Below are 20,979 nucleotides of genomic sequence, written 5' to 3'. Positions count from 1 at the left end.
TAGCAGAGTTTGTAAAATGAACGCTGGCTTTGTGTCAATACCGATCGCTATTTCCTGGACTCAGCACGCGGGGGTGGCGCTATCCGCTCTCGTCCGGGCGCTGGATGAGCTCAAAATGGTGGCCATTGTTCGTTACGCCTACGACCGGCGATGCAACCCTCAAATAGGAGCAGCTTTCCCTTGCATCAAGTTGAACTACGAGGTGACATCAGAGCCTTCTAAACACCATTATTGTAGTATATTATCCATCCATTCATTTTCTACAGCACTCACTAGGGTTGCAGCTGAGCTGGAGCCTATCACAGCTGACTTTGGGTCTGTTTGTGTTATCTTATTATTTTTACTCATGAGGAAGGTAACAAAGAGTGACAGTTTTCATGAAAAATGGTGTTTTCAAAAAATTCGCCATAGGACGAATGTCAAAATCCAAAAATGTTTTGGTCTTAAGTGAATAATTTTTGTAAACGCCTGTAAGTATAAGATCACATTTTAAAATAGAATAATTTGGTTTGCATTTATAAATGCATATTAGGTATTATTATTATTTTTTTTTTGGAATTGTTTTTTCGATTTAATTTATTCTCATTCTATTTGAACACAGTATTGTAAATTTTTAGATTCAAGGCCTTGTTTTACATCTGTAAATTATTTTTAAAATAAATATTGCTACTTTATCTTACAATGAGGTAAGAGAAGCTGTTCCTATAAAACAAAAAAATGTTTTACTTGTATAAACCTAAACAACTAAACCGAGAAAATTATGTAGCATGACCCCAATGCGATATTGCCATTCATTCCCACTCAGCTAAGCTAACACATGTTGCTCTCCACAGTGTCTCATATATGTCCAGCTGCCCTTCATGGAAGACCTCCGACACTTCACATATGCTTCTCTGAACAGCAAGAAATTCATCCCCTCGGGTATTGTTCTTGTATATTGATGTCATCCTTTAATCTTAGTGCATACAGTATATGAATATTTTTATAAAGCTAAAAAGAAATTCCATTTAATTTTATATTACACTAGCCGCGATAGTAAAAATTGTTGAAAACCTTCCTGGCCTTGCCAATCAAATTTGAGATTACAGTGTATACACAGACACACAGCTGCAGGCTGTTGACTCTCTCATCGACTCCATGATGTTGGTGGACAAAGATGAAGATGGAGAACTAAAGGACTTGGTTAAAGTCCACCACATTCCCAATCCAGAGTTCCAGCGGCTTTTCCAGGTACTCTCTTCGGTTCACATCAGCAGAATCAGAGTAGAAAGTCTTAATTTCTTGCCTTCTCATTTCATACATCGCATGCACAGTTTGTCAAGCTACAACTACCGCAAGGCATGAAATCTGTTCTCTTACTATACTTGTGTTTGCAGGAAATCTGGTCCATACTTTATGACCTATTACAAACACAAAATCTTGGCCATATTACAACCTTGTCGTCCACTTCATGACGAGTTTCACTTTTAACATAATCAAACGTGTGGTCTACTCCAATCTGTCCCAGTGCCTGCATCATCGAGCTGTCAGCCCCGGCACAGCCCTCCCCCCAATGGAGCCGTGGCTGAAGGCTGCTCTGGACTGCCCAGATATCATCAAGGAGCGTTGTCGAGAGCCACTACAGGAGGTGAAGAAGATGTTTCCTCTCAAAGTGGTGGAGGAGAAGAAGACGCTGAAGACCAGCGCTCAGATATTTGGAAAAGAGTAAGTCTGGTGTTTTTGGAAAGCCAAATAGACAACAGTAGAACCTCCAAAATTCAGCACCTTTTTTCAACCAAACTATGCATCAAAAGTCACAAGATGCACTTTGAGGTCGAACCAGAGAGATGTCAGCATTTAACACACTTCAGTATAGTCCACAAGTGTGTTTAGCTTTTTCTCTTGCATTTTCTGTGATCCCTCTACAGTAGGGTACCAGTGCCAAAGAGGAAAGTGAGCTGATAATCATAGTGGTAGTTTGTTTAATAGCAAAGCGCTACACACATCTCTTTCTTGACTGCTTAGTACAATATTAAGTATATGAAGCTCGCTAACAGAGCGTGTTTGTACTTTATTTTTTAATCAACAATGGTTAGTATCAATTTCTTAAATATGGCACATAGTACAGCAACAAAACGTAATAAATTAGTACTTTATGTCCACCACAGGATTAATAGTTTCTACCTCCCTACCTAACCAACCAACCACAGCGAAGTGGCATTACTACCAGCAATACACATAATATGTCATCGCCAATTACAGTAATGCTCCGCAAACATTTCTTCCTATGCATAAACAATACATGAACTGAAAAATATTTTTAAACAACAAGTCATACATTTGTAATACTTTTTAGCATTTGTTTTATTTGGACATAACAATTCCACATTAAAAAGTGTGGTCCATGAAGTCGATACGAAATATGCAATTCTCTCTCCATTTTTTGTTTGCCAGCAGTCATTAAAGGATTAGTAATCTTATTTTAGTTTTATTGTAGTGGTGAGCTCTTTCCACTTGTATGAGTGTTAAGAATGTTAAAATGATACATAAAACATTACTGATACAATTAATAATGGGTTGATGGCTGCTTAGTTTTAATTTACGTTAAATATTTGATCGGAAAAAAATGTTGTTTTCATTTTGTGGATTTTGTTCAACTTCAGTTGTTCCACTGTAATATCAACATTGTCTGCCACTGTGTTGAAGATGCATGTGTGGCCAAGGTTCTTCAATGTACTTTTCACGGTCTTCTACTTGAACCCCTTCCACTGTCAGCTCTGAAGAGCCAGATGCCAAGAAGGCAAAGGGAGGCGCTGCAGAAGAGGAGGAGGAGTATAATCTGGCTGACATTTCTGAAGGCTCTGTTACTTCGGTAAAAAGATGACGGAGAGGTGGGGAGGGGCTGCGCTACGACTCACCATTTTCAACCTCATTCCTCCTTTAATCCAGGTCGGAAGTGTTAATCCTGCCCGTGATTTCCGCATCCTGATCAAGCAAAAAACGCTTAAATTCCAAGGGGGTGAGGTCCAGTTTCTTCCATTGTTCACATTGTACAATAAGCTGTGATCATGACTAATGGGCAGCTATTGTAAATTCTGATTCTTTGTTTGGGTGTGATGACCCACTCACCCACCCAGCCTGCGAGCAGCTGACTCGCAGGATAGAGCAGTTGCTAGGCAACAAGAACACACCGTACTACATGAAAAGCATCACCTGTATCCAGGCCTTCAGAGAGCAGTCGGTAAAGGTAAATAAACATTGACTATTTCCTCATTCCTCAGAACTTGAACCAATGCCAGTTATTGCTCAAATATGCAATTGCTATTCAGTGTGCACTTTTGGCAAGTGTCTGAAGGATTTCAGAATGTTGCATATCTTTGGACGTGCAGCTGGGGAAGGCCGATCTGTACAATAGCTACCTCCAATCCCTGAAAGGAAGCATTCCAAACAGGGGGCTGGAAGTCTTCTGGGACCTGCTTGTTCAAGGTACGCAAAGCCTACCCATTCATTCTGCCCGGTGATGTCACAGAATTTCCACACTGTGTTTTCAGAATTGAGATAAATATGTAGCAATTGTACAGTCCCTGTTTAATAATTTTAGCAACTTTTTGCTGCTGTTACAGGCTCCATATCTCTTATTGGCCAAGACGAGGTGGAAGGAAGCTCCGTGTCCAAAAATGAAGTCTCTCAGGTGACTCATGCTAACAATTTCACAGTGACCCTGACGTTGTCCTAATTTCTGACTAAGCTCTACTCTGTCGTCAGTTTCTGCTGGCTGACGAGAAAAAAGAAGAGCCAGTTGCGACAATGGCAGATGACACGGGAGATGTTGACGACTTGGTAATTTTTTTTCTTCACTTTTTCTGCTAGGAAACATTAGGTCACTCCTGTGAGTCAAACTCATTTAAAAACAATTTCCTGCATATTTTGCATCAAGTCTCCCTGATGGTCCAGGCGTATTGCAGTCTCCAAAATAAATTCCCAATCACACATATTTTTCCTTCTCCCTCTTCCTGTGCAGCTGGACAACATGTAAGAAAGAAGGCGATGGGAGCGTCTGCAGGAAAAATGCGAAGTATGCATCGTTGGGTCTTTGTCCATTTTTCCATCTCCCATATAGAGAGCGTTGCGTACTCGGGAGGAATACTGTACCGAACACGACCTTAACCTGAGTGTAATGTTTTGTGGGGGTCTTAAAAACTGCAGCTGGGACTTGACAAAAGACAGCACACTGTATGTTTGTTTTAAATCTGATTTATTGTGTGTGTATAATGCACTTAGGGTTGCTACAGTTACAGACTGTACAGTGCACCAGGCGATGTGATATGTTTGAATGCCAGATTAATTAACATTAGTAGCACCAATACTTGGTTTATGTCTCCTGTGTGGTTCCTCTTTAACATATCCACCGGATGAAATGGTGAAGCATGCCTGACTGCCACTGGGACCAGTGTTTTCCCTTGAATATGGCGTTCTCGTCTCCCATGGCCAGCTTCTTTAAGACTTCTTGATCCACATCGCTTCCCATGGCGATCACTGTGGGGACGACCTGTTCCCTACGCATGGCGTGCACCGCCTCGTCCAGGTTTTTCCTGTCTGTGACGCCGTCTGTGATGAAAACGAACACAATCTCGGCATGGCGTCTCGTCTGGCGAATCGTTCCCTTGCCAAGCACTCTGTTAATAGCGTGGGTGATGGCTGGCCCCACGCTCGAGGAAGCGTCCAGATAGCGCAGTCGGGCCACACCGTCAGAGACGAGTGCAGGATCATGCGTGAGCGGGAAAGCCAAATAGTTCTCCCCGTCCTTGCCGTATTGCAACAAAGCTAAGCGAACTCGCATGCGATCTGTCCTGCTCCGGGCCAGTACCAGACTGTCTACCACCGTTTGTACGAATTCACGGACGTGACGGAAATTGTCCACCCCGAGGCGCTCTGAGCCGTCGAGCAGGAATACCACATCCACTGGCCGCTGGGCGCACGGGGCAACATCAGGCTCTACAAGGAGATCCAACAAATTGCTGAATTAGCTTGCATTCCAGATTTTACTTGACATCAACTACAGCTAGTACCTTTCTCAAGCAAGCTGGTCAAAATTGTTGTTTAGTTTCTCTACTGAGTAGCAAAGTTTGTAAATTATTGTGTCTTCCAACCTAACACCTAATTTTAAACTATCATCCCGCATTCTTACTCTAACCCTTAACCCCACCTTAACCCTAACACTAGCTACAACATGTTTAACCCCTTACCCAAACTCTAACCCCCCAACCTCCCAACTCTAAACCTTTACTCTAAATATAACCCTAACCTCAACTCTAACTCCTAATTGTAACTAAAAGCTAACTGACGTCCTCCCCTAACTCCAACAATAACTCTCTTAACTCATATCTCTCACTGTAACCCCAAACCCTTAATTCTTCCTCAAACCCTACCCAGCCTCTAGCACAATCCCTACCTTAACCCCTAATACTTAACCCTAATGCTTTTTAAGTTCTCGTTTTGGCCCATGTTGTAATTAAAGTTTTGGTGTAACCAGACAACCATGTTCTGCTCACAAAATCCTGGTGAATTCAAGGAGACCTACCTCTTTTGCAGGGGAGATCGGGGCACACAACAACTGGATCTTGACGGGAAAAAAAAATGGACTTGGTTAAAACACTAATTTGAGAACATTTAAGATCGTCCCACTGGACTTACCAGGACAAAGAGCAGTTTCCATTTTGTCTATGAAGTCTTCTGTGACCAAATCAACAAAATTCTTCATTCCAATGACCCGATCCTTTTTGTCGCACGCTATGGAACCCAGGATCTCATCGTCCTGTGCTTTTCTAAACATGTCTCCGACCCCGATGGCGTTCACCACGACGCTGCCGTCATGGCAGAGGTACTTCAGAAGATCCTCATCGTCACGCGGATCGAAGCGTCCGTCGGTGATCACCACCACGGACACTTTGACCCTGGCTCTCTTGCTGTCCCTGATGAGATGGTCATAGGCAAACTTGAGAGCCGAGGGGGTGAAGGTGCCCCCTGCGATCCACTGAAGGTTCTTCACCGCCGTTTTAAAAGCAGACATAGAGTTTATGTTGGGGTCGTCGAGACGGATGGCCTCAAAGGTCCCGTTGTGGCTGTATTGAACAACTCCAACTCTTGTTCCTGAAATAGGTGGATGTAAGAATGTTTAAATTGAGTAATCCAAGAGTAGAGGTCTCACAATTTATTAATTAAAAGACAACTAAATTGATCATCAAATTAATCGACAACTAACATTTTGGTTATCAAATAATAGTTTCGAGCCATTTTTTAACTTAAAATTGTCCAAATCCTCTGATTTCAGCCTCTCAACAAAAAATATTCTCTTGATTTCTGTATTTTGCGATAAACTGATTCAAAACATTTGTACCCGATTAATCGCAAGAATAATCAATTGTAAAAAAATTCACACTTTCTTTTGTGGCAAACTCGTGTCACGTGAAGGGTTTTACAATATCATTTACAAGGCGATGGTGCCAGACTACCGGTTGGGGATGCAGGGTCGTTGGCCATAGAGCCCAGACGATTAATGGTGTTGATTACAAAGTTCTTTTCCAAGGTGAAGTTGGTCAGACCGACACTCTCCGAGCTGTCTATGACAAATACAATGTCCAGAGCACCGCAACGCTTCTCGCAGTCTGTGACAAAAGGTAAGAACAAGTTTAGTCTATTGAAATATGTAATAGTAGCTAACTGCACATTTGTACTATCATACGAATTTATGGTTTGCTCACCACAACAACCACAAGTCTCCCTGATGTAAGTCATGACGTCGCAATCCTGCAATGTCAATTCGGCAATTTGAAGTGGTAGTTTTTTTGTTTTTGTTTTTCTCTCTGTAGGATGTACTCACAGTAATTGCAGAATCGCCCACTGGTCCAGGGTAACCCTGCATACAAGCAATACAAGTACTTAGCAACACTCAAGTGTTCCACTTGTTACAGTGTGTGCTGTTGCTCACATCAGGCCCAGGGTCCCCTCTGGTTCCTCTGGCTCCAGGCTCTCCTGCATGACCTGCCTCCCCCTGAACAGAAAAACAAGACCAAATAATCATCTAAAAATTCTATCACGTGTTCTGCTTCGAATTTATTTGTCCCGCTAAGAATGAAATGTGAACTAAAAGGCTGCTGTATTTCAATACCTTCACCGGTGCTGTTACGCTTGCAACCTTGTCTGTTTTAATCAAACGTAGGTGTGAAAGCTGTAATCAAACTGTACTGCAGAATGGTACAAGACCATCTCGAAGGAGTAGTTTGAATCGCTTTGTTTGTAGTCTATGAACCTATTGACTGATTTGGACCTGGGAAATCACCCTAAAACAATGCAATTCAGTTCACACTTTTCAGGATTGCTTTAAAAAAGCCAGTGTGGTTGCTGATAGTCCGGTTCAATTCAGGTGTGAAAATAATCATCCTAACCATGGTGGGCACCAAAACAAGCAGTCTCTCTGTCCACCGTATGTAACCCAGCAGACATTGTTTGGAAGGTATGGATTTTGTCACACTGCCTCAAAAACACTCTCCGATCAGGTGACAAATGTATTCATATTTTTACTGGGGAACTTTTGGCCTGTTGATAAATATGCCAATGTGAATGCAAAATGATTCATCAAATGTGACTCAAAAGGTGCCCAAAAGGTATGGCTAATTAAATCAAACCACAAATCGATTAATCTTACAGATTCCCCACGTGGACCTTTATCTCCTGGCTCTCCTTTGGCTCCACATTCACCGTGACCACCCTTGAGTCCTTTTTTCCCTGGATCACCACGGTAACCCTGAAAAACAGTTACTTTAAATACTTTACTTTAAATTGGCTCTTCTGCTGTACAAATACAGTATCACAAAAATCTTGGAATTGTACTTGGTAAAGGTTAAAAAATTCTTTTCCAACCAATGATTTTCTCAGGGGCCACCATTGCATTAAATTACATTACGAATATACTGCGAGCTTGCAGTGCCTTGCTGGCAGAAGGAAACGGTATGTGTTTTTCTGGTTATTGCCGGTGTCTATATTTGAAAGCAGCCATCTGTCCTCTTCTGCCTCACTTTTGTTTCTTTTCAAATCTGAGAGGTACTCTGCCAGCTTAGACAAAGTATTTATAGTATTTTAAATTATATATATATTATTAAATGGTATATAACCTTTAACATATCGTTGGATTGACCCAAAAAAAAAGAAAACATCTTTCCATTTTCCAAAGAGCTGGTTTTCATTAGGGAGACTGATGGGCGAGAGGCAGGCTACACCCCGGAATGGTTGCCAGCCAATCGCAGGGTACATATAGCATCCTCACCTATGGGCAACTTTAATCTTCAATGAGTATAACATGCATGTATTTGGGATGTAGGAGGAAGCTGGACCACCGGTTAAAAACTCACGCAAGCGCGGGTAGAAACATGCAAACGGTGTGAAGGAAAGCCCAAATTGAGATTCAAACTCTTGAGTCTCAGAACTGTGAGGCAGATGTGCTAACTCCTAGTCCACCCTTGCTGCCCTTACATTAAAAACATGCATCTACAATTTTTTTTCTTCCTTTCCCCAATAAGAGATTTCTGGAGATGCATGTTTTTCACTGCACAGCGCCGAAATGAAACACTTTTACATAGCAAAGAGAACATTACAGTTGGTCCTCTTGGTCCAGGGTAGCTGAATCCTTGTCTTCCTTTATCGCCCTTTAGAGAGAAAAAAAAAAAAAAGAAGCTGTAACAGTAGCGGTGTACTTTATGGTTTGATATAAAAACACCTTTGGGCGACTAGCCGATTAAACAAATTCACAATTAATGAGAGCTTGTACATTTTGTTACATAAAATTTTAGTTTCACCCACCCTTGGTCCTTGAGAGCCTGAGTCTCCCCTTGGTCCAGCATCACCCGGATTTCCCAAGGTGCCCTGCAGAGCACAGTTATGCACGTGTTGACATCCACTGTTGTCTTCTTTTGTAATAGGAATAATTTCAAATTGTAGGCTACAGTTGGAAGTTTTGAACAACCCACATTTTCTCCAGGACCTCCCGGTTCTCCTGCCTGACCCCTTGGGCCTGGTAGTCCAGGATCACCCTAGAACAGAAAGAATAGTGTCATCTTTAATGAACTTACTTTTGAGATAAACAATTGAACAAAATCTGGGTGTCAATGCCAAAACTCGAACCTTACCTTTGCACCCTTGAAACCGTCATCCCCTGTTCGTCCCCTGCTTCCCTGTGGCCCTCGTTCTCCCTTCAAATGACAGAGGTCCATCAGTCAGAATAATGCGTACAAACAGATCACTTCCAGAGAAGCAGACACAATCCCAATAGGAATTAGCACCAAATTGTACACTTCCATTGGTAGCCACTCTGAGGTTATGTACATTGTGTCATTATTCTATGAAAAATGAAGGAACATGTTAAAAATAAACGTTCAAAATGCCCATGCGGCACACTTTTTTGTTTAGCGTTGTCTTTTTTTTTTTTTTTTTTTTTTTAAGACCGCAAGGGGTGTTGAAGAGAAGAAGAAATACCCTAAATTATGTGAGGTCAGCAGACCCTGATTGCAACAGTTCGACCCTGGACTGTGTTATTTCTTTTTACAGTAGCTATTTCCTATTGAAATAATGCAAAATCTGAACCAGCCCCGAAGGATGCAACATGAATAGAAATTACTTTCATCCATCCATCCATTTTCTTCCACTTATCAGGTTGCGGGGGCAACAATTTAAGCAGGGAAGCCCAGGCTTCCCTCTCCCCAGCCACTTCGTCCAGTTCTTCTGGGGGTATCCCGAGGCATTCCCAGGCCAGCCGGGAGACATAGTCTCATGTCCTGGGTCGGCCTCGGGGCCTCCACTCGGTGGGATATGCCACATGACGAGGAATATTGCATTCCTGTGAATCTCAATGAAATTCCATTCGGATTTGGCCTATATATTCAGATTGCGGTGTTTATATGGAGCATTTTCATTCGGTTTGGGTTTCTAAACTGGTTATAATTAGAATGCAAGGCTCCATGTAGACCCAGCTATTGTAATGTGATTATAAAGTGTTTGTTTTTTACCTTATCTCCCTTTTTCCCAATAGATCCCTGAGCTCCCTTTGGCCCTTCGTGTCCTCTCCTTCCCTGTGGACATTCATTTCTTTACAAACTGCAGTGAAGTCACCAGAAGAAAATAATTAAATGGCAATTGAAAAAAAAAAATACCAATTCGCCTCTTGGTCCAGGTAAGCCATGAAGTCCCTGAAAGAGTTTATTGTCTTATTTGACACTTATTAACTGTCTGAGTTAGTGAAGATAATTACAATGAAAGTCAATATGTACCGCTGGTCCCTTTTCTCCCGGGGGTCCTGGATTTCCTGGATTACCTCGTTCACCCTGCAGACATTCAGTCAGTGTTATGACTGTGGTGTAAATGTGATTATTCGAGGGCTGTTTTTATTATATTTGCACCTTTGCTCCTTGTTCACCCTCAGGGCCAAGAGCACCTGCTTTGCCAGGAAGGCCAAGGTCTCCCTAAACGAAACGAAAAAACAACCAGTGAGGATGTGAAACGCTCCTCAAAAAAAAAAAAAAAAACCCCTCTCAATCAATAATGGACCCATTTAAACAAATCAGCTGAGAGGTTGGAAGATGCAAACAGCTAGCTTGCTAACTAGCCTAACGGCTAAGAGAGCGGCCTTTCTATTTTTGCTCCTGGATAATGTTCACTCACATGACCCTGAATTATTATTTTTTTAAATTGTCATAAGAAATGTATTGTGATCAGCCACTGTGGCTACTGTTTTCCCAGAGATACTAGATTACTAGTGATGCAACATTTTGACCAAAAAAAAAATGCATTTGGCGTAGGGGTGCTGATTGAACTTTTCCCTAATCGAAACACATTCGTCAATGGGTGGGGGGGGGGGGGGGGGGGGGGGGGGGGGGGGGGGGGGGGGGGGGGGGGGGGGGGGGGGGGGGGGGGGGGGGGGGGGGAGTATTGAGAGAATATTTTATTCATTGACACTATGCGTAGAAAATAATAACAGGTTTTTAAAAATACACAAAGGGTTACATTTTAGGAGCACCACACTCATCTTGTGAAATGTTTAACAGCTCAAATTTAATGTGTCTGTCGCACTTTGGTCTACCGTCTCATCACATTACACTCGTGAGCAGCCATGTGAGGAAAAAACATTTAGCTCAGACTCTCGGTCTACCTGAGAGATGTGGGGATTTCTGTCATCCGTGTTTAACTATTAAATACTGTTTTTTCAATATTTTTCATAAAAAAACGAAAATACCTTTTCTCCATTTTTGCCCAGTGGGCCAACATCCCCAACCTCTCCGGGGTAGCCGTCCAGCCCCTTGTTGAGACAAACAACAACAACAACAACAAAAACCCTCAACATTACTCACATGTGAAGTTCACCAAAATTCATCAAAGGACAAAAAAGCATAATTAACTAACTTTGTCTCCTGGTTCCCCTTTGCAACCTGGAGCTCCAATATGGCCGATCTTACCCTGACGATATGACATACATCACTACAGTCACTAACAGGTCAAAGATTAGATATACCTGCACAATTTTTATCAGTCTAAAAATCACCTTCTGTCCATCGGTTCCATTGTGGCCGGGTACTCCAACCAAACCCTGAACATTTCAGGAGATGATGTGCTTGCTCTTATCCAACTTATTATACCAACAGAAGTAAAACTACCTTTGTTCCACTTGCTCCTATTTCACCCTGTTGGAGTTGAAGAAAGTTGTAAATTCTAACCATTCCCTCAGAGAGATCATGAAAGCACTGCTAATAAATATCAGTCTCACTTTGTCGCCCTTCAACCCGACTTCTCCCTATGTCAAAGCACAAAAAGGACTTGTAGTCAATTTGTATTCATTTCAATAATTCACATTATTTGTTGTTCAATAACCATCAGCAAACCTTAGGTCCAGGACATCCAATTGGACCCTCAATTCCAGGGTCACCCTGTCAAAGTAAAACCAAAAATAAAGAATTCAGAACCTTTTTTTGTGAAGTACCCCAAAAGAGTAATTAAATGTCAGCATAGCCTTCCTACCTGACCTCCCTTTTCACCTTTTGGTCCACGATAGCCAGTGTCTCCTTTTGCACCCTGTGTACATCACAATTATCGACATAGCAAATGTTTAGTGGCCATTGTGGAGCATATTAAGAAATATGTGGTGCATATTGCTATCGTAATATCTATCCAAAAAATATCATCCCATGCAAAACATTCCATTCCTACCCAAACATTCCAGCCAAATGTCTGTCCATTCCAAGCCAATCCATTCCATCGATCCCGACCCAAACGATAACAATCTTCACAACTGGTCATACTATCCATCTCAATCATTCCATCCATTCAAACTAAAGCCACACCATACATCCCAAACCAACTCAGTGCAAACATTCCAACCCAAGGCATTCCAACAGTCTCATCCAAAAATGTCATCATTTCCAAACCAAACTATCCAATCGCTCACAACTGAAGTCATACATCAGTCCCAATGCAACATCGCATTACAACCAAGCTCCAGCCATTCCATCTATTCTTACAAAATGTGATTCCTTGCATCCATCCATCCATCCGTCCCCAAACATTGCATCCTTCCGAACTAAAGCAATCCCTCCCCTCCCATCCCAAGGCAACCATTCCAACCCCAGCCATCCCCCAAAACGGCCATTCCTTTCAATCTCATCGACATCATCCATTCCTCATCCTAATCTTACTTTTGGCCCTCGAAGCCCTCTTGGTCCAGGGATCCCTGGGGTCTCGAAGCATTGCTGTTGGTAGCACTACAATAACAAAATACCACCCAAAAAAGAAAGATTGGTCACACATGCAGACACATTAAGGTGGAGAATAGGCCACATTGCTGGAGTTCTTACCTCTAAATAGGCTTGATATTTCTGTAAGGAAAAGACTAAAGTGAGCGAAATGTACCTGTCATTAAAATGGTATCATCATGAAATCAGAGATCGGAGATCACCATGGCTTGTATGATACGATCAATGGATTCTCTCTTTATTTTCGGTCTACCGTCAACGATTTCCACGGCTATGTACTCGTCGCGGTAAACTTCAGTAGGAGAGCTGGCGATCTCCCTCATTCCCGTTTCGTCGATGGACTTGGACGCCGCCACTGAGAAAATACGAATCCCTTGCTCACGGGCCTTGTCAGCCGTCGCCTTGATGCCGCCGCAGGGACTTCCCGTCACATGGCCGTCAGTAATAACCACGGAGAAGAGGACTGCCTTCGTTTCCGAGTAGTGTTGAGTCATTTGGTGCGTCATGTTTTTGAGGGCGCAGTCGATGTAAGTGCCTTTGCCTAGGTATCGAATCCCGCCAAGGCTCCTGATGAAGCTCTCCCTGGTTGCAAACCGGCTGAAGACCACCTGCTTCTGGGAGAAGTGCAGGCCTCCGATGGACCAGGTGATACGGACTAGACCTCGGTATTCCTCATCCACCAGCTTCTGGGCAAACATGCGTGTGAATTCCTTGATATTTTCCACCAGTATTCCAGGCGGGGACTCTTGCAGGGCAATGGTCTCAGAGGTGTCGATGGTGAAGAACAGTTTGACGGGACAGTTGACTGTCCTGGCTGGAAGCAGTTAACATACTGACATTCACCACTTGACATGAATTACAATACACGGCCACGCCCATTATCTATAAAATGATGCCAACTCACTCTCACAACCTTGTGGTTTTGGCAGATTCTCATCTGTACTGTCTCTGGGTATGGGTACTGGCCTGGGTCCACGAGGGCTCAGTTGGGGAATGCCGGTATGGACCATGCACAGGATGATGAACCCTGAAAGATGTATTTTTGCCATTTTCTTGAACCCCTCCCGTCTCCTGCGACAAGTAACACAGAGAAGAAGCTGTGGAGGGCTTGACATTAAATGCAGGAGCCAGATGTCAAACAAGTGGTGCTTCACAAAAGACCCCACCATAGCAACCAAGGATGTTTATATCATTGTTTTAAACAACGTGAACAACTTCGCTGTTTGGCAAAAGCAGCATTTTTAAATGATGGCTAAAGTGGAGCTTATCGCTGCTCTGTTAAATGATCAAAGTGGGAAAATTGAAAAATAAACAGTGTTTTTTTAGGATACATTTTGCACAATGTCCTGTGTGACTTGGATTTCACAATTTCTTTCATCCAAGATCATTTAAGGAGGAGAGCAAAAAATACGGTTCTGGATTTGTGCACTTGGCCTAGCTCCCAATTGTGTAACACAGCTTAGAGAACAAACAACTTTATAATGAAAACAGAAAAGATGAATATGTGACTGGCAATGCTTAAACTTTTATGATTAGACAGGAAAAGAGCGATGACTGCTGGAAGCTGGAATCATTTCCACTACAATCTGCACACTTAATTGTAATATACTCTTGGGAAAACCTCCTTCATTTTCCCCCATACCGTTATCTCTCTTATACCACCAATAAGTTGGTTTTCTTTTCCATACTATCTTTCTAATGCATCATTCGGTGCACTACAAACAGCTACATTAAAATACTGTATTTATTCAATTTTGTATCACTGTAAAAGACCTACATGTTGATTGCTTTTACTTTCAGTTTGCTTCTTTGACTGGCCACTTTTTTCAGCACATCTCATCCATCAAATTCAAGAGCTGCATGAAAATGTATGCGTTTATAACGATAACAACGTCCAGTTTTAAATGACAGTGTCAGAGCAGTATTGATGTTAGTTTATTATTGTAGTTATAGTTTTGTTGTGCTCTGCATCACACTGAACACTTTCTAATGCTTTGGTTACCTTATTTAGTTACATTCAGTTTTAAAAATAGCAGAAAAAACTTTGCCATGTTTAATCCTAATCTTGAATATAATTTAATTAAAACCTCTGTTCATACAATTGAGTAAAATTGTTATTTTTTTTTATCATTGTGATAAAAAAATGCTTAATGTTATTGGTAAAGGCAGAATTTTTGATACAGATCTTGGACTGGATCTTAAATTGTGCAGATGTTCCTAATGAAGTGTCCAGTCAGTGTACATATATTTTCTGTAATTCATAACATGCCGTTTCGAGATATTTTGACTGAGCCAATTTTGTATTTATTTAAACTGTATGTACAGTATCAGTATTTCTAACTTCCTGAACGAACCAATATAAAGTCAGCCACAAACTAATCGAGGTAATAACTGCACATACTGTATTTAAGGCGAGCAATAAATAAAAATAGTTTACTCACCCAAAGTGTAAGAAAAAGTGCTCATTCACTCAATCCACCTACTTGGGATAATCTCGCAATCAAAGTTTAAACTAGATGAGCATCTTATTCTGCAGTCTCGGTTTGGGGGTGGCTTGTCTGTTGCGGGGGGGGGGGGGGGGGCTGCTCAATTGATTCTATAGGAGAGCGCGCTACAGCTGCTTGCATGCACACGCCTGACGAGTGGAGACAGAGCGAGATGGCTCAGCCTCAACTCCCCAAAAATGTAATAGTGTAATAGAAGGCGTCTATAAAGTAAATAGTCTGGCTGCAATTGTGTATTTATCTTGCTGTGTGGACACAAGAATTGTTTCACAGACAAACACAGCAGCTGCTCTCTTTCTTCTCCTTACATGGAGACACTCCCTGTGTTTATACGGCACCGACATAAGGCCTCGGTAAAACACATTCGTCAGGGCTGAGAACATGAACACAGTCAAAGTACTGCATTACATCACCTAAGTATTATTAGAATAATACTGTGGATGTTGATTGAGCTCAAATTTGTTCGACTTTGGGAGAAACAAACAATTGATAGTTTATATACAAATCCATTGTTGCCACTTTGACTCAGGTTTTAATTAATTATAATTCATTAAATGAATTACCGCAATTTCTCATGTATAATACGCACCCCCAAAGTTGACCTAAAAATTCTGGAAAACCCTTCTACCTATGTATAATACATTTTTACAATGCATGATTTTGCTTCTACCAATATGATCAAAACATGAAGTATTATCTGTATTTTGTTCATTTTTTTCAAATAATTATTCTGAAGTTAAGCGCTTTATTTGAACACGTAATACTTTCTTTTTGTTTACTTGCTCTTTTTTTGAAATTCACAGCCCTACTTTTATTTAGTAAATGAGAAAACACACAGTTGTGCTCATATGTTTGATTACCCAGGCAAAATTTGTAAGATTGGTACAATTCTTTAAACATGAAGGACCAGGTGAACCACATTTAGTTTTATTTTAACGGGATTCAAATTAAACTGTCAAGCATTTCAGAAAAGCACTATCATCAAACAAAACCTAACCATAAATAAATTAATGATGGTTGTTGTTCAGTCATCAGTCGTATTTATTAAAAAAAAAAAAAAAATTCACAAATTCTGCCAGGGTATGTAAACTTATGAGCACAACTGTCCATATTATGCAGTCATATTGGAATGAAAGTGTAGGCTACACTTTTTTCATAGCCTCTAGGTAGCGCTGGCATATTAGAATGAAAGTGTACACCTTTCTCATAACCTCGAAGTGGCTGTGGCATACTGAAATGAAGGTGCGCACCATTGATTTAAATTTTTTATTTGGTTGGGGGGGCGCATTATACATGACAAATTACGGTAATACAAAATATTTGTTTTAAAGTATTGAAACAAATTGAAAATAACATTTCACTCAAAGTATTTAGAAAATACTTTGCTAATCTAAGACAAACATTGAATTGACTTGATACACTCCTAACAGTGAAAGCTTAGAAACCAAAATGTCAGAACCTGCTCTCATCTGATGCACGGACGTAAAATACTTTCTTCTGCCAATCAAAACAAATTATCAATAATAAAACATTTAATGGTTTTATAGCTGCTGTTGCGGCCCTTCGTTGGCAGTGCATTAACATCATTCATTCCAGTTTCACACAGATGGGCACAATCTACAATAACCTCCGCTATGGCCTCTGTGTTATAATTTATATACTTACCAGTTTGCAACTGTCATGTATCACATGGAAATGCCCTTGAGAGACACAATAAATGTCCTGTGGTCATGAATTACAGCAGCAGTGGTGTTTTTGGGGGCAAAAAAAGTAAACAATGATTGAATGTGCTATCACAGAACTGCCTGCTCTCACACCTTTAAATCTCTCTCGCATTTTATCAACACCAACGTCAACGTGAGTAGTGACCTGCCCCACAATGTGAGCAATATAACCATCAACCACCAGGGGGGGAAGTGCTGCAAAAAGATGATTGAGACGCTTATTCCATAATAGGAGTCGAGTTATGAAGCAAGAATAACGCCATTAGGTTTTGTTGTTGAAAATAGATTATGCAATCTTGGATTTTGATGTTTTTTATATTCCTGATTTCAATGTCTTCGGATTTTCCTATCGTCCATAATTTTTAGGTGGCAGTCCTTTTATTGTTTTAGTGTTCCCTTTTTCAGTTTCAACTTCCATCTTGGATTTATTTATTATTTTTTTAACTTTAAATTTTGAAGTTCGTTCTAAGATTTCCCCTTCACGTCACCTTAAATTTTTTGTATTATCGTTTAAATTTAGTTGGCACCGCTGTTTATCCACACATCCGATTCCTTGCATTTTGATAAAAATCTGAATGGTGAATTATGCAATGTAAATCCAGCATAAATTGGGCACCAGAGAGCACAACCTTTATGAAATCCTTGAAAATCCCCACCGCCCCTGGGTCAATGAAAAAGACATTACATATATACGCCTATGTTCTGGTTCCATAACTGGTGGTCATCCAGGGAATTTGTAGTGTTTGCTGGATTCCTGCTTTCCTCTGGTCTCCATTCTCTCACAGTATTTTGGTTGACATAATGCACCAATCTATCTCAACGCCGATGTGCTCAGATTGTTGAAATGCTAAATTTCTTTTGTAGAGACAGCAGAAGTGCCAAGGGGAGTTATGATAGTTATGTTAATATGCCACTTTTATCCCAGAGTGTTTCAGAATTCAAATGACACCGACTAAAAGCAATTCATCCACTTTCAATAGTTCACTGAGTCCATTTTGGAAAGTTTTTCTGTGCCTTAAAGCTCATAGTTGTTTTTAATAATAATGTGCATGGACGAGGAGAAGAGCAGCTTGCGAAATAACTGCACACTGTGTGTTTGTGTGTGCTTCACACTTGCTTTGAGAGTCACATCACTGATTGCATTAGCGGAAAAGCTTTCAAATGAAATACACCATTGATTTGTTGAGGCTGTGCTCTTATGACTATATAGAACTAGAATGTCGCTCAATAGAGCGCATACATCACCAAGGACTCTCAAAAAGTGGAAAAAAACCTCACATGTGTGTTTGTTAGTTAGTGGGCTACTTCTTGGTTGAGGTAGGATGACAAACAGATTGGAGGTGCCGTCATGATTCTCAGAGACAGACTCAAATGGGGGGGGGGGGGGATAAGTTGCTGACCAAAATGTTTTGAGTTCTTCCTTGGTGCATGAACAACGCCTTGATAACGAGGCATTCTAAAGCGGCCATAACACCACATCACGTCTCCCTTTTTGTTTTCTCCCCTTGCTCTTCCGCCCTCTCTCCGCGACGTGCGCGCACTCACGGCTGAAAACGGCGGGCTCCAGAGCGGCCACGCCAGCCCGAAGCCGCACGTTGGCTGTCAAGCCAGACATTTCTTCCCCGCTCTCTTCTGCCTTTTCTCCATTACGTGCATGCACTCATGGCCGACAATGAGGCGCTCTAAAGCAGCCACGCCAGCGGACCATCCGAAGGGAAGATGCATTTTCAGGGTGTAAACTTCTTGTATGATAGTCATGAATGTTTAAAAAAGTGATGATTTAAGTTGACTTACCTTTGGCTGAGTAGTTTTACTTTATTTTACTTTAATATTATTTTATTATGCAGCACTCACAACCCCCCCTGCGCGCACACACGTTTGACAGTACATTAGGATTACGTTTTACTTAAGAGATTGCCTGCACAGTTAAACGCCTTATGATGGCAACAGTTAGATTCTGGACTGGGTTAGATTAGCAAAGTGAGTAGTTTTACTTCATAGTTTTATTATAGATTACTTATTTTTACACTTGTATGACAGTTAATAATGTCAATGTGCTACTTAAAACATTAGCTGTACGGTTAATAAAGGTTTTGTGATGGTGACGTGACAATTTGACTTTGGAGCTTATCAACTTAGAATTCAATTATTTTCTTTGGAAAAAATGTACCACTTTTCCCCTCTTGCATACTTTTAATAAATAATGAAGCAAAAACAAGATTTTGCTATCGGAACATTATGTTGACAGTTTACAGGGAGTGCATTGCTTCCTGCGTTGGTTATTTCCCTGACGCTGCTTTCATCGTGGTGTGTACACCCATAGTTTAAAATGTGTGAGGAGAAGCGAGGCGAGCAGATTGGCGATGAACTCTCGACAACCTCGTTGCGGCTCCTCGCTGGATGGTGCTTCAATAATTCAGCAGTCAAATCGCGCTACGCTACCTGATTCTATGAATATACTGGACTCCTGGCATCAGCTTGTCAGATAGAAGTAATGGGGGAAAAAAGGGATCCACAGAAGAGTGCTGCAATTAGGGGGAATAGTGAAATGGATTTTTTTCCCCATCATGCAGTTAATTAAAAGTATTCACACAGTTACCCATTGATCTTTCAGTATTCGATTGAATTCTTAAATATAAAAGATTACATTGTTAGCTTGTTGAATGTTATGTGGCTCTGATCCCTCCACCATCAATGCATCCATCCATTTTCTGAGCCGCTTCTCCTCACTAGGGTCGCGGGCGTGCTGGAGCCTATCCCAGCAATGATCATCGGGCAGGAGGCGGGGTACACCCTGAACTAGTTGCCAGCCAATCGCAGGGCATCCCTCCACCAAAGAAGTTTTATTTATATCCGTTTAGTAGGATTGTTTGTGTGCTGTGCACCCACTTTGCGCAGGTGTGTGGCATAAGTCTTTTTTGTACACAACCAAAATCTTCTCTATGCTTCCATTGGGTAGTTTTATACAAAAATAAACTAAGTCACTCAATGGGGACGCTGAGAAAAGTTCTATAGGTCACTTACTTGCTACTACTTACCGAATGTGCATTTTATTTCCGAAATGTTTCCTTATTTTGTGAATTTATCACAGTAATTAATGTGATCATCAAAATGTATGACTTGAAGTCCCAGCTCTAATAATCAGGAATATTAAAGTATCCTAATCTAATTTGAACACAATCTTTCAGGGTCAGAAATTGCAGTCTGGCCATGAAAAGAAAATCCCATTTAATATGTTCAAATGCTTTACTGTATGTCTCTATAGCATTATTGGAATTTGAATGAAACATTACCTTGATTCAGCTGTTAATATCTCAAGATTGTAGCTGTTGATTTCACAGGGGGTCCTTTGAATCCACCATTAGCATTGTTGTTTTAATGGTATGCCGTTTTGCCATTGTAAAATAGTATAACATAGATGCAGTGAGGATTACAACAAAAAATACAAAACAGATTTCCACAAAACCCATTCAATTTTGGTGAGGATCTGGATAGAGGTGGGAATACTGTGGATATGAAATGTCTCCAAACTCCTGTTCAAATTCCTTCTTTTTGTGATATAAAAGAATGAGACCAAGATGGATTGTATTCAAAACATGTTCCACCATTGATGTGACCTATAATCTGTACAAATCAATTGATTTATAAAAAAATATATATATTTTCAAGCGAGGAAGTAAAATTGAACATCCCATATAATTGTGGTTACACAAGTGTGCATGCTCTCTTATAGCTAGTATGCGGCGGTGTTCAGAAACAAGTCACATTCAAACTCATGGTAAAGGGGAATTCTAAAGGTATTTTGCAAATACTCCTTCCACGTTGTCTAAGGCCCAAGAGGAAATGGGAAAATGTGTTATGGTCTGATGAAACCAAGGTTGAACTTTTTGACCATTTTTCAAAAAGATAAGATAAAGAAAAGATAAACAACATTGCTCATGACCGAAACCGAAAGAACGTACCGACTGTGAAGCATGGTGG

General features: G+C 41.0%; 2 protein-coding genes across 4 annotated transcripts in view; one reads left to right on the top strand and one right to left on the bottom strand.

The window, feature by feature from the left end:
* The window catches only part of xrcc5 (X-ray repair complementing defective repair in Chinese hamster cells 5), a 15,097-nt gene extending 8,242 nt beyond the window's left edge, over nt 1-6,855 (top strand). The window contains exons 11-21 of the mRNA XM_061691914.1: nt 65-202; nt 834-921; nt 1,100-1,230; nt 1,508-1,704; nt 2,755-2,851; nt 2,929-2,998; nt 3,117-3,226; nt 3,369-3,465; nt 3,603-3,670; nt 3,745-3,819; nt 4,001-6,855. Coding sequence (XP_061547898.1) covers nt 65-202; nt 834-921; nt 1,100-1,230; nt 1,508-1,704; nt 2,755-2,851; nt 2,929-2,998; nt 3,117-3,226; nt 3,369-3,465; nt 3,603-3,670; nt 3,745-3,819; nt 4,001-4,015 — 1,086 coding nt within the window. The 3' untranslated portion in view covers nt 4,016-6,855. The remainder of the gene's footprint in view (nt 1-64; nt 203-833; nt 922-1,099; nt 1,231-1,507; nt 1,705-2,754; nt 2,852-2,928; nt 2,999-3,116; nt 3,227-3,368; nt 3,466-3,602; nt 3,671-3,744; nt 3,820-4,000) is intronic.
* Nucleotides 4,229-20,979, bottom strand: LOC133410567 (collagen alpha-2(VI) chain-like). 3 transcript variants are annotated; one of them, XM_061691910.1, is made up of 28 exons: nt 20,961-20,979; nt 13,675-13,841; nt 12,974-13,584; nt 12,873-12,893; nt 12,714-12,779; nt 12,040-12,093; nt 11,904-11,948; nt 11,789-11,815; nt 11,679-11,705; nt 11,567-11,611; nt 11,428-11,481; nt 11,261-11,323; nt 10,428-10,490; nt 10,299-10,352; nt 10,182-10,217; nt 10,038-10,100; nt 9,162-9,224; nt 9,003-9,065; nt 8,836-8,898; nt 8,631-8,681; nt 7,685-7,783; nt 6,968-7,030; nt 6,860-6,895; nt 6,741-6,786; nt 6,492-6,644; nt 5,674-6,129; nt 5,561-5,599; nt 4,229-4,974 (listed from the first exon to the last, which is right to left on the bottom strand). In XM_061691910.1, exons 1-28 carry the CDS (start codon nt 20,972-20,974, stop codon nt 4,376-4,378), a joined length of 3,141 nt encoding a protein of 1,046 aa, XP_061547894.1. In that variant the 5' UTR covers nt 20,975-20,979; the 3' UTR covers nt 4,229-4,375. The 3 variants fall into 3 exon arrangements, with proteins under 3 accessions (XP_061547894.1, XP_061547896.1, XP_061547897.1); XM_061691912.1 differs by having other exon boundaries at nt 13,684-13,841; XM_061691913.1 differs by lacking the exon at nt 20,961-20,979 and adding an exon at nt 15,212-15,342.

The sequence above is a fragment of the Phycodurus eques genome, chromosome 12 (genome assembly GCF_024500275.1).
Source record: "Phycodurus eques isolate BA_2022a chromosome 12, UOR_Pequ_1.1, whole genome shotgun sequence".
Classification (NCBI taxonomy): Eukaryota; Metazoa; Chordata; class Actinopteri; order Syngnathiformes; family Syngnathidae; genus Phycodurus; species Phycodurus eques.
This window is presented reverse-complemented; position numbering and strand designations above follow the sequence as displayed.

Coding starts and splice junctions, on each gene's coding strand:
- LOC133410567 (XM_061691910.1), bottom strand. Junction 11,949..12,039: donor AAGGTGAAAAGGGAGGTCAG/GTAGGAAGGCTA, acceptor TTACTTTGACAG/GGTGACCCTGGAATTGAGGG. Junction 10,353..10,427: donor AGGGTGAACAAGGAGCAAAG/GTGCAAATATAA, acceptor GAATGTCTGCAG/GGTGAACGAGGTAATCCAGG.